The sequence below is a fragment of the Argiope bruennichi genome, chromosome X2 (assembly GCF_947563725.1).
Source record: "Argiope bruennichi chromosome X2, qqArgBrue1.1, whole genome shotgun sequence".
Lineage (NCBI taxonomy): Eukaryota > Metazoa > Arthropoda > Arachnida > Araneae > Araneidae > Argiope > Argiope bruennichi.
Window position 1 is genome coordinate 91751707 of NC_079163.1, and position 13718 is coordinate 91765424.

The following is a 13718-nucleotide window of genomic DNA, read 5'->3' on the forward strand; positions in this document are numbered from 1 at the left end:
TGGGTTATTAAGATGACTTCAAACATTTACCTGTGTTCCATTCATATCACCATAAGGAGGTTCACCAAAACTGAATATTTCCCACAAAGTCACACCATAACTCCAAACATCACTTGCATGAGAAAAAGTACCATAGTTTATAGATTCTGGTGCATACCTATATATGTTTTAAGAATAACTTAATTTGTGGAGTGTGTATGCTACAATATTCTACACAAAATTAAGAGATAAAATATAAATACTTTGAAAGAACTTTTACAAATTAATACTCATTAAATTTATGAGTATATATATACAAACAAAAATTCAGAGTTATCCTGTGGCAGAATTTTAAAATGTAAAGTTTTTGTATATTACAATCACAAGATTGGCGCATTACACAATAAACAAATCAATTTAATTTATTGAATTAATAAAATAAATAAAGATATACAAGAATAATCGTCATACGAAATATAATCTTTAGAGTATCATACTGCTTAACATAAGAAAATAACTAAACAGCAGTTTCAATTGATTTAGAAAATAAGAAAATTCTTTGAAAAAAATTAGCTTCAAAATTGTTTAAGCGTGGGAAAAATTCCGACAACTGAAGAAGTAACAATAATGATTAAACAAATACAGAGTCACAATTTTCAAGATTGTGGCATTTCAGCAGAAAATTTGAAGATTAAAACAGAAATCTAGATTTACTTTTAAAAGTTATCAAAAACTTTTTTTTTTCGCTTACTGGATAAATTTTGTTAAACCAAGGAATAGCAAGTTTTATACTGGGTTTGGCTTTGTTTGCAATTGCAATAACCTTTATAAAATTGGCTAACAATTAAATAAGAAAAAGGCTTTATTCCTAAAAAGCCATAAATGGTTCATAAACATTTTACATAGATGAAAACGGAGGCCATGAAATAATACTTTCTTCAATTATATGAATGTAAGGGTCGTAAAATCTTATTTATTTCTTTTAATAAAAATATTTTTATATTTGAATATTGATATAAAAAGAAAAAAACATTTGATACAAATAAGACTATGGAAAATTTCTCATATACTTTCGTTCCCAAAGGAAATATAAAAACATTAAAAAACTATGGCACTAACCACTTCACAGGCCACCTGCCACCAGTACTTGCTCTGTAATATTCACTGTCTGCTCCCAAAGCTCTGGATAAACCAAAGTCGCTGATTTTTGTCTATTAATGAAAGAAATTGACGATCATACATGAATAAAATATTTAAGCTATTTATTGCAATATCGATTAAGTATTGGTAAAAAAAAAAAAAAATTAAATAATATTATATTTGAGTTTGCATTAGCCAAATTGTTGCACTTATTTTGAACAGCATTTATTTATGAATTAAGAGTAGTCAAATCAGAAAATACACACCTGCATAGCAGATGACAGCAAAATGTTTCTTGCAGCCAAATCTCTATGCACAAATCGTTTGCTTTCTAAGTATGTCATACCCCATGCAATTTGAGCAGACCAGAGAATCATGTTGTCAACACTAATATCATCGGGAAAATCTAATATATAATCTAACAAAGAGCCCATAGGCACTAATTCTTGAACCTAAATAGAAAAAAGAGAGAGAGAGATAACAATATAGATTTCCACTTATGTATTCTGGCGTCATTTGGCAAACATAAATGATATTCGCATCGAAAAATACAAAACTCAGTACATTAAAAATTTTATCTCATTACAAAGCTAAAAAGGCTCGTATATTACAAATATCCATTCATATTTTTCGACATTAAGAAGAATTTACTCGATAAAATGCTAATTGGAAAGTTTCGTGTTATATCTTGATTATGTTCCACAAGTTTCGCTGCCAAACTGAAAAATTTAATGAAATCCACAAAATCTAAGTGAAATATTGTTTTTAAATATTTGGTAACTTTAGATGAGAATTAAAAAAAAAGTTAATAATCAAATTTCAACAGGTTTTGCATTAATACTTTAATCAGACAATTTTGTAACAGTATCAGTTTTCTTTTTTTTTACATTTTGAATTGATTTTTTTTTGTTATTGATGATAATTGTTCAATACAACAATAAAAGATTTAGGTTTGCATATACAACATCAAATATTTATTCAAAACAGATTATGCACGACTTATTTCAATTAATGTAAATTTTGTTATTAATGTAAAAACAAATTTTCATGCTAATTTCTAAACCAATGAATAATGCAACAGTACATACCATCATTAATGGTGGTCCTAAGCATACACCAAGAAGTTTGACCACACAAGGATGATCTAGTCCAACCATTACCTCTACCTCACGGACAAATTCTTCTCTACAACTCTGCATGTGTTCATCTCTCATTGTTTTTATTGCAACATCTATCTAGTAAATCCAATTTTAAAATTAAAAGAAAGCAAAAGGCAAACAGCAATAAAATCTGTTATGTGTAAGTAATGGTGATTGCTAACATTTTAGAGATTTACTACAAAAATGTACTCTCGTAAGATAGACACTGTAAAAGATAACAGATGCAAGTTACAAATAACCGTTTTCAATTTTATATTTAGTCAACAGATGCCGCTGTAGGTCAGGATAATCGGTATATAAGAAGACCAGGAAGGACAATGTTGCGATCAGTTATATCTTTATAAAACAGCGACTGAACAGCAAAAAATATTTTGTATGCATCATGCTAGAGTATCGTGTAATTAAGTTTACTGTCGTTGTTCAGAGGCAGTTCCAAGCGAAATATGAGCAGAGTGCCGGATAACACGATTCGCCATTGATATTCAAAATTTCAAGAGATGCTGCATTTCCAAAAGAAAATCAACAAGTTGTCTTTTAGTAGGAAGCGACGCAGTTCAGCATATTTAAGTCAGCTATGTGGGATGCAGCTCTTAAAAATATGAATATCAAGTTTACCTCAAAAAAACTGCATGGGGAGTTTGCAGATAAAATGATATTGCTTACAATTGGTGCAACAGCTGGAACGTAGAATATCTTATGGTAGTACAATTCTAATATCTATGGGGGAGGATGAATTTTCTGAAAAGATTGTTTACAATGATGAATCAACTTTTTACATTTTCGGATAAGTGAATAACCATAACTATACAAGAACTACCCCCAACTCGCCTAATCACGCAAGTGAACTGGATGACCAGTCAACATTTTAATAGGGCACCAAGGGAGATGCAAAATTATCCCTATTATGCATGCCTTCATCTTTCTAGACAAGTGAATAATGATAAGAATTAAGGCTAGCGAACGTTTACATGCAACAGTGCAATATAAAAGCGATTCCAAGTATTTAATGTGTTTTGTACTATATTTCATGAAATGAACTCCAAGTCCTTTCTTTGCTGAAAGCAACGGTGACAGGAATTGAGTATCATATTATGCATCAATTATGTCTTTTGCTGCAACTACCAAAATGATTTGCTTAGTTTTATTCTGCAAAAAGAATAGAGCACCATCTGCTCTATTTTAATTTTTTTTTATAATTATTCACACCGTAAATATTTAATTAATGCTGTCTATAGATGGCGCAGATGGAAAGTAAGTTCCCAGTCAGCTGCTTTTTTTTTCTGACATGACTGTTCTTTTTCTATTTGTACAATTAGCTCGTTGTTAGAGGCGATCTTGATCATATTTAAATATATTAAAATTTAAATCTGTTATATAAAATTATAAATGTTAACTGTCCTTCGTCCATGTTTGTGTGCGTGTGAATTTGAATGTCAAAAATAAATAAGTAAACAGCAATTAAGGTGTGAAATACTGGATTAAAAAAACACTCACACTATACCATTTTCAGTCTGAAGTGCAGAAACACATTACTAATACCTTATCATAACGGTATAGATGGTAATGTATCTGTCTTAGATAAAGAACTGTTACCTTAGCTATCTAGATTTCTGGATCTCACCCTGTGGGATTTTTTTGTGTGCGTGTGTGAAGTTTCATACAGTAAAGTGTGTATGTGACTCATTCATAAGTATATTTCATTCATAAGTGTGTATGTGACTCATTCATAAGTGTATTTCATTCATAAGTGTGTATGTGACTCCGAGTTCAACGATCATGATTGATTGCGGTATCACAACTGCTATCGGCATGAATACAGATATGCTACATAAAGGTAAGAAAAAATTGCTTACAGACTTGGTGCATGCCATGTAACAAAAGAAGCGCATAATGAATATTTATGAAGACTACATTCAAAACTTGATTATAATATCTATATATATATAGGTATCTTTTGAATAAATATATGAACTTCATTTTGGATAGTAAGGCTTTGAAATTGTGGCATTGATTTTGACTTACCCTCTACAGTGCACTATTTTTAGCAGAAATATTGAAAATAAATAAAAAAATTTTAATAAGTACAAAGCAAAAAAAAATAATAATAAATAAATAAATAATACAGAATATAAATTGACATAGCAATGTAAACAGGCAATTTTCATTCTTATGGTATCATTGTAGCTTAATTTCCTTATAGCATTGTTTTCAGTGCTTCACGCCTTAACATCTTTGTACTGAAATTTTGATTAGGAAAATTTGTATACTTATAAAAGCAAACTTTCAACAATTTTTGTATTTTTATTTTCTAAATTGTCCTTGATTTATAATTCATTACTATAAATAGCACAGAATTTAATAATATTTTAATCAATTAACAGATAACTAAATTTTGCAAATATCAACCATCATGCATAATCAGTTATTGCATACAGATAACAGTAAATTTCAAGACATTAACACATTAAAAAATGAGTGAAAAATTTATTACAAAATTTCATTACAAGATGTCAAGTTAAAAGAAAGTGTAGAATAAAAGTATATATATTTCATCAATTGTTAAAATTCTTATCTCAGTTAACAAATCATTCTGCATGTTACAACAGAATACTTACTTCTATTTTAGAAGAGTTTAACCATTTTCCTTTAAGAACAGAACCAAATTCCCCTTCACCAACAGGAGGGCCTAAATTAATAAAATAGTATGGATAATGTGGTATAAATTAATATGCCATATGCAATAATTCCAGATTTTATCAATGTAAGAAAACAAGATAATAATCCATTAATAATATGCCCAATCATATTCAGAAATACTAGTCAAAATTAATTTAAATTTAGTTTGGCAACAATATATACACAAATTCTAACATTTAATTAGCAAGTAACAATATTACACAGCAATATTAACTACAACTAACAGTAACTTATATTAGTATTTCCTATAAAATGAAATAAATATATGAGTATGAAAGATATAGTATAACACAAATGCATTTTTAAAAATTTTTAATCGGTGGATTATAGCAGGTATAATTTTATTTGAGGAAAAAATCTCATTCTTCCATCCTTTTATTTCTCAAATTTAACAAAAATCCTCTTAACTTTTCTGTTAAAATAAATTTATTTTGATTACAGAAATTACATTTTGCTGCAAGTACTAACATATATAATGCATACCCTCCAACATTGGCTACCCAATCATCCATAGTACTTCTTACAGCATAAATTATTGAACAGATATTTATTATTGACTAAATAAGTGAAATAAACAAGTAAATTGCAATGTTATTTTTAAAAAATCAAACAAATAAACACTATTTTTCAGACATTTACATCATTTTTTTTATTAAATGATTATCATATAGAAAAAATAAATTAGCAGGGGAAGGGGAGAATCAAATTATTTAAAGCTTCGTGATTACCAAAGCATCAAGTGAATGAACTGAATTACAATGCACTTACCCAAACATAACAATAAATTTAAAACTTAGAATTTTACCAATCTTCCCAATATGAGTTAATCAGATACTTTTACAACAAACTATTTAATATTAATTTAAATGTGTACAGAGATTTTTAAAAAAAATATTCATCTAGAAGCATTAAAATTTATGAAACTATAAAAATAATCATATTACAGGTGGTATATGATAACCTATTTTCTTTGCAACTATGGATCGAATGAAAAAATATTTATAAAGTCAAAACAACACGAACCATAGAAAATTGTGAAATCAGCTTTTATTGAGTTAAATGCGACATAATTTAAAATAAAAGACAGAATTATTTTAAAATTTAAAGAAAATCAACAAATGAATTACCGTTCATTGCATCAAATATTATAAGACACTTTCTAAGACTTCTGAACAATGCAAGTTTACCACACCCATAAAGTAGTAGTGGTGATGGAGCAATAAAGTAATCTTTAGATAGCAAAAGCTAGTGAAAGAAGCAAACAGACAGAAAAATAATTAAAGGCCATATGACAGAAACAGGTAACAGTAGATGTAACAGGGAATAGTAGTTTCATTAATAACATGTAATATGATAGATAGAATACATGCTCAGAATTTTGTAATCAGTTTTCTAAAGAAGTTAAAACACACTAAACAATCAATTTCAAATGATTTTAAAAGATATTACACACAAAAAGTAATATTAATATTAAATCGATATGCTTGGCCAAGAAATACACCGCAGAGAAACAAACAAGAAAACACATCACAAGAAACGAATAAAGATAGATTCTTAATGAGCATATGGTTCAAAAATTATAGACAAAATTACAGAGAAGGGGTATGGCAAAGAACTTTAAAAAAAAAACCCGCATGTGAAAAATACATTGTGGAGATTTTACACCAGAAATATATGTATGGAACTAAATATATATACTTGTTGTGAAAAAAAAAAAAAAAAAAGAAAGGAAAAAAAAACAATATCGTCACACAGTCCTGATGAATTTTGAAACTTTCTAGGTGTAGGTCTTAAAATTAAGATTATACAAAATTGACACTAATTTTGTATAATCTTGATAGAATTGTATAAAGGATCTCAGAAATACATCAGCATTCTCCCCTTAATATAGTCTCAATTTCAACATAATTAAGTAATGGAAATTTATACTTCTCTAGATTTCAGTTATATACCCTGTACCGGGTACATAATTGAAATATCCAATCAGAACATATAAGCATTTCATGAACTAGGTGTGACATTTTACAGATGGCATACTAAATATTTTCCTAAAAGCTGCTTTTACCTTATATAGCTATTTTATGTCTTATTGCTTCTTCTTCCTTCTGCACCTGAACAATTTCATAGAAAAGATACAAAACTATGTAGTTCTACCTCAAAATAACAATCACACTTGGCATAGTACCCAGTTAGAAACTTATTTTAATGTGTACTAAAACTAGCTGCAAAGCTCTTGAACCTTTTCATATTAAGTAATACAAATAAGAGAATTCCTATTAATAGATTCCAATTCTTCATTATTTTTTACTGAAATCTTCACAAAATGATTCAGAGAAACAATTTTTTAGAAAAAATAGGAAAATGCTACTATGAAAACAACAATCAACTAATTAGCATTTATAAAGAAATTTATAAGTTACTTGAGGTCTTTTTTTTTTTTTTTTTTTTTTGTCCAATGTTAAATAAAGTAAAAAAAAAAGCTAGAATTTGAGATATTTGTAGAATGAAATGCTTGCGTAGTTATAAAATCTAAACCATATACACTGAACACATGTATAAAGCAAAATGTTCTATCCTTAAATTAAACACATTAACAACTCTATTTGGTAATTAGTTACAAAAATGTCAAATAGTTCGTGTATATGTTAAAATCCAACAAACCATGCGATTTTACTGAATTCAAAGTAAAACAATATTGTGTAAAGCACCTCCCATTGGTAACTCAGATATTTAGGAGGTTAATTATAAAATTTCGAATTCTCACATTTTTTCATATGGAACAGTAGAGAATTCATTGAATGCATTTTGTACAATTTATTTAATGGGAGGAGGGATTGCATCATTGGTTATGATGAGGGGAACACTAATCACTATATTTGGCTAAGAATAAATACAAATTTACAGAATATTATGAAAAATAATTTTCAACGAGAATAGCAGTTTGTAATTTATTAGGAAATAAAAGTATTTAGAAATGTTTTACATGTTTTAGATGTGCATATAGATCTCATATTTTTAAGTAATACCTAGTTTGAGAGATTCTCTGCATATTAAATTTGGGCGTGAAATATTTTCCACTGCATTTGAGTTCAAACTGACATGTGCTTCTCCATTTTTTTCAGCTTCAATTTTATCATCATTAACAATGTCAGTAGTTACCTGTGAAAAATGATACTATTAAAAATAACTAAACATTACCATTAAATATAACTAAAGCAACTATTATTTATATTTCAAAAAGAAATTTAAGCAATTATATAATTTTTTATTTTTACCACATTTCTAACGTTACTTGCCTTAGAATAAGAAAACTAACTATCCATTTCCTTAACTTATTAGTTAAGGAAATGGATAAACAGTATTTCTAAAAACTCACACACAGTATATACAATTATTTCAAACTAAGAAAGGAAAACAGTTATATTAATTATCAATACATCTGAGAAACAGACCAAATTAAAAATACAAAAGAAATTACAATTATAAAACAACTATTATGAAAAAACACTAATTTTTTAAAAAATGTTCCATAACATAATATAGATGGAAGTCGTTTACACCCATTAAATATTTTAAAATTTTAATACTGTCATCCTTCACTTAACGAGCATCTCCTATAACTAGTTATACGCATAACGAGCAAAACAAAATGTTAAGAAATAACTCTTTTAATGAGCGATGTTTCTCAGAACAAGTGATGGGAAGACATTGTGACACCAAATCCAGGGTTGGTCCGTATCTTGGCAATCAGTCTGGACTGAGTGCTTTTTTGAAGGAAATCCATATTTCTGCATTTACGGAGCTTCGTCAGATAGCTTTATTGAAGCGACTCCGAGGGATTTGAGCAAGTACCTAAGAAACCTTAATCGACTAGATTATGTCTCTAAGATTATGGAACTAGAAATGGATAGCAATGGCATCGATGAACTGATAGAAGAAATAGCCAGAACTGCAAGAGAGCTTATGGAGCTGCATTCTGTGACATACCAAACAATTGTGCATGAGAATTGGTCTGTACAGGACATAACAGCCTCAACAAAGCAATAATCTTTCAGCGAAATAAAAGATGCTGAAAGCATAGGGTTTAATACTTCGCACGATGAGAAGCATTACCCTAATCAAGCATAATTTATTCATTCTACAAATTCATTTAATGAAAATGCTATGTCTCATTTTCGCAAAACTTTGAAGTGAAGCAAAAAAAGAAATGTGTTTAGAAAGTTCCTTATAAAAAAACATGTATTATGAATAATAAATTATATTATAAATTTAAGAAGGGAATGCATTGTCTATTCCGAATTATATTTATATTAATAAATTAGGTTAAAACAGTAAATTAATAAAATAGGTTTCACTGTATTTTTATTCATTAACTAGGTTTGGAATTCAGTTCAAAATCTTAACATAGAGAATTGTTTTTTATTAACAAATAATTCGAACTGGAGAGAAATCGCATTCATAATCTAGAGAGGTTTGTTAATATGCGACAAACTTTTTTTATAAAAACGTTATTATATACATATATTACAAACATATATTAAAACGTTTCAACAAGCAGAGTATTATTAATTAAATTAATCGTATAGCTTTCTTACTAAACAGATGAAGCTTACTATTATTGAAAATTAAAATCAGAAAAAAAAAAAGGACGAGTTCTCAGTTTTACTTTTAACCACATGATTGCCAATAGTAAAAAAATAATCATGTCATTCTAGTCACTATTCTATTTTATGAGGTAACAAATTTTTATATTTTTAACCTCAAAATAAAACAATGGAATGAAACTTAGCATTCTGATTTTGTACAAATGCCTTCAAATCGATCAAACAATTATCTTTTTCTTTCTTCAAATAAATTACTTTTTTTATATACTTCTAAATTTAGATTTTTTTTTTTTTTACATTAATTCTGAAACTCAAAAACTAAAAATATTGTTTAACATAACTCTATTCAAATGGTTTTATCCTTTTACACAAATTAATAATTTTCAAATATACTTCACTTACTTTAGTTGGTTGAGCATCAATATCTAGAGACACCATTGTTTCTATATTAAAATAAAAATTAGAAAAATCAGAAAGTGATTAAAATTTTTTCATTCATCACAAACTGAGTGAAATTTATCTTACCTGGTGGAACAGCATACAATAAATTAGTAGGAAGCCCATCAGCCATTCGGCTGTAGTAATCAATTATATGTTCTAAAGATTCCAAATACGGACCATCATCTATGAAATAAAATTTATCCTACAAAATACATAAAAATCTAAATCAAATTTCCTTCTTAAAAATAACAATTCACATTCTACAAATTTTAAAATTACTATTCTTATAATTTCAAATATTTCTACATTTTGTTTTCAACTCTGCTTTCCATCATTGCTCTGCACGAGATGGAATCAAGATAGGTAATTACATAACTTCCCTATTCTGTGTTATGGATATTAGTAGTTAATAATGATAATCAGCATTTTCTAGTTATTTCTAGGTATTGGTTTATATGTTATTTTTAAAATTATATCATCATGAACAATTTTCTTTTTTGAGAAATTACTGTAGTTTTAATGCTAAATACTAATTCATGAGATGACTCCTCTCCTTGCATGCTTTTAAAATTGTCATATGTTTAAACAATGAGTAAAATTTATGACTATTCTGACCAACAGAACTTTCTTTAAAGTTTAAATATTTTTTACAATTAACAAGCATTGACTTACAGCATAAAATAGTACACAAATATTTATATGTTAGTTAACATAAAAAATTATGAGTTTCAAGTTGAATTGATTTTTTTTTTAAATCATCCACTAATAAAGAAAAAAATCTGGAAATATCCCATTTGATAGAAAAATTTCATACTTTCTTATTTTAAACAATTCAATATCTTAAAATAATTTCTTATAAAATAAAATCTTTTGAAAATGATATACAAAACAGAAATTCGACGATATTGACTGCTAACTATAACAAAAGAGTTTTTAATTTTTCTTTACCTTTGCTATGTTTTCAAAGACATCATATGGAAAATATTTAATGCATGGAAGCAATATAAAAATATTCACACTAAGTATTCCTTTAAACTTTAGTACTGATGAAATTTACGATTTATCCTCTACATATAAAGATAATGAAAACAATAATGTATTCTTTTACAATATATATGCACACTAGAATGATATTTACTGACCTAATGTTTATATAACATAAGAAACCAATATATTAAGTTTTCTTTTAAAAAATTAATAAAATACTTGCATTGCACACATATCATCAAGTACAAAGTAAGATTAAGTTTAAAATTTAATTAATGAGTACAAATAACATAAAACAGTTCTCAATGCCTATTGGTATGTAAGAACGAAATGAACATAAATCTGAATATAAAAAATAAATAATATCTCTTTATTTATTCCAACAAAAAATAATCCCAGGGAAATTATTTTCACCTAAAATCCCTGGCATTTTTACAGTTGCAAATGAATACTGAAAAGGAATAATAATACCGAGCCTTGAAAAAACATTTTTTGACACAGAAAACAATTTTTAAAAGCAAATTAAGAAGAAAAATTTATCAACAAAAAAATCTTGATAAATAATTATCAAAGCATAATGTGCCTAAATAAAATTTTGATTGAAAAAGAGAATATGGAAATTATTATCACTTAAACAATAATCCAAAAATATAAAAATTATTTTCAAAATTTAAACATACAAACTTTCAATTTCACATAATATGGAGGGGAGGAAATTAGAATAGAAATTGACTCACGGAAATAAAAATATAAATTTGTAGGACATAATATGAAAAATATCTGATACCTAACTAAGTAGGGCACAACGCGAAAAATAAATGACAAATAACTAAGGACCTATTTGTCAACACATTAAAGAGGCACAACTTTTATATTAGTATTTTGATTAACGAAAAAATTAAATTTTATAGCATTTACTTAATACTAGATATGTTTCTACAAAAAGAGCTTTCTTTTTATGAAATTACAATATTAAACTACAATTTGACAAAAAAATCAATTGGTCTAACTAGCAGTGTTTTCATTAAATATAAAATAACATACTTTACACTGTATCTCATAATTATATGTATGTGCATTGTGTACAACTGACAAAACATATATATCCTTCCTTCTTGTACTACGGCGGACCAGAAACATGCCATCTTGGAACCCTCGAGAGTGAAAAAGTCGAACTGCTTTCTGTAAAAGGAAGGTTTATTCAATAAAGAAAAATAAACATGAAATGCATAAATTATAACTATAAATAAAAGAAAAATTCTTAGCTTAATAACATACGTATATATAACTTTTACCTCCCTGCACCCCTAACTTCTGCAAGCTTCTAAAATATTTTCATAGCTACAATATTTAACAACCAAACTTTTTGCCGCTGAGAGACATAAAAGGAAATCATGAGCTCTAATATAATATTAATGTTCTAGAAACCAATGTCATATTAAACATTTTTCTTAGTTATGACTAATAATTAAATAACAGGTGATCATATATCATCGATATATTGATGTTTCAAGCACTACAATAATTCACAACTTTAGCAACTAACAGTGAAGAGAAACCTTTGCAGACATTATTCATAGACCTGAACACAATACTAATATATATAAACCATCAATTGTTGATTTTCCGAGCTATAAAAAAAAATATTTTAAATGAAAGCTATTGAATTTCTTGGAACGCTTTCAACAATCTCGTGACATAGAGAAACAGGCACATCATGTTTAGTCCCATAACTTTTAAATACAAATATTGTCAACTAAATTATCATAGATCATATTTTTACATTCATTTTAAAATTTTAGAACAATAGTAAAACATGTTACAATGTAAATGTAACAAAAGCTGTCTCATCTAGTAATTGCTGCCAGAAAGGAATTATTATTATTATTTTTTTTTTCTTCCAGAGGATTATTTAAATTGACAATAAGTAAGTAAAAAACAGGGGGGGAGGAAGGTTTTAATAACTTTTTGACAGCATCAGCTATTTGTTTTCTTTCATAATGTTCATAAATAATTATTTAAACTTAGATACCTAATCAGGTACCTTGTTTTAAAGTCTTTCAGCGCATCTAATCGTGTTATTGAGAAAATACAATAATCCTTCAAAAATTAGGATGAAATTTATGGATTTGCATTAAGAAAAATATATTTTTATTTGCTATTACAAACTTATAGAAATATCATCTTAAGCAAAAAAAAAAAAAAAAGGTAATACAATGCTAAAAAACATTGGGCTAAAAAAAGCTTGATGCAGAGAATATTTTACCTTAAAAGTAGTAATAAATATTTGTTACAAAAATTACAACTCCAATAGTTTTATAAAATAAATAAAAACGAAAATATAAATGTACTAACTCAATTTAAATTAATTTTTTTTCTTTAAAAACATTAAAGACAAATAAATGTTAACTATTTCTTAAATCAGATGATGTAATTCAATTTAGCATAAATCACAAGTGGTGTAGAAAAAATGTAATCAAAGATTTTACAGGAAAATTTATTACATTTTTTTTTTTTTTTTTACAGGTCCAGCATCTATAGTTCACAGTACATAAATTGAATGACAGGAAAATGTTGGGTAATTTTATCTATAAAATACTTTTCAAAGCATTTTATAAAACTTTAAAAAAACTAAAATTACAGATTTTAAAAAAAATTCGCGCATAAGAAGCATTTTGCGATCTAGTTTTACAAACAAATATAATTTACA

The 13718-nt window shown here is 27.0% G+C and overlaps 1 protein-coding gene across 2 annotated transcripts in view; it reads right to left on the bottom strand.

Annotated features, from left to right (window-relative positions):
• LOC129960250 (tyrosine-protein kinase HTK16-like) overlaps positions 1-13718 on the bottom strand; it is a 45660-nt gene that overhangs the window by 7094 nt on the left and 24848 nt on the right. For both annotated transcript variants that reach the window (XM_056073524.1, XM_056073525.1), the window contains exons 9-17: positions 12053-12190; positions 10106-10223; positions 9983-10023; positions 8003-8135; positions 4895-4965; positions 2208-2354; positions 1386-1571; positions 1099-1190; positions 31-157 (exon numbers count right to left, since the gene is read on the bottom strand). In XM_056073524.1, coding sequence (XP_055929499.1) covers positions 31-157; positions 1099-1190; positions 1386-1571; positions 2208-2354; positions 4895-4965; positions 8003-8135; positions 9983-10023; positions 10106-10223; positions 12053-12190 — 1053 coding nt within the window. The remainder of the gene's footprint in view (positions 1-30; positions 158-1098; positions 1191-1385; positions 1572-2207; positions 2355-4894; positions 4966-8002; positions 8136-9982; positions 10024-10105; positions 10224-12052; positions 12191-13718) is intronic.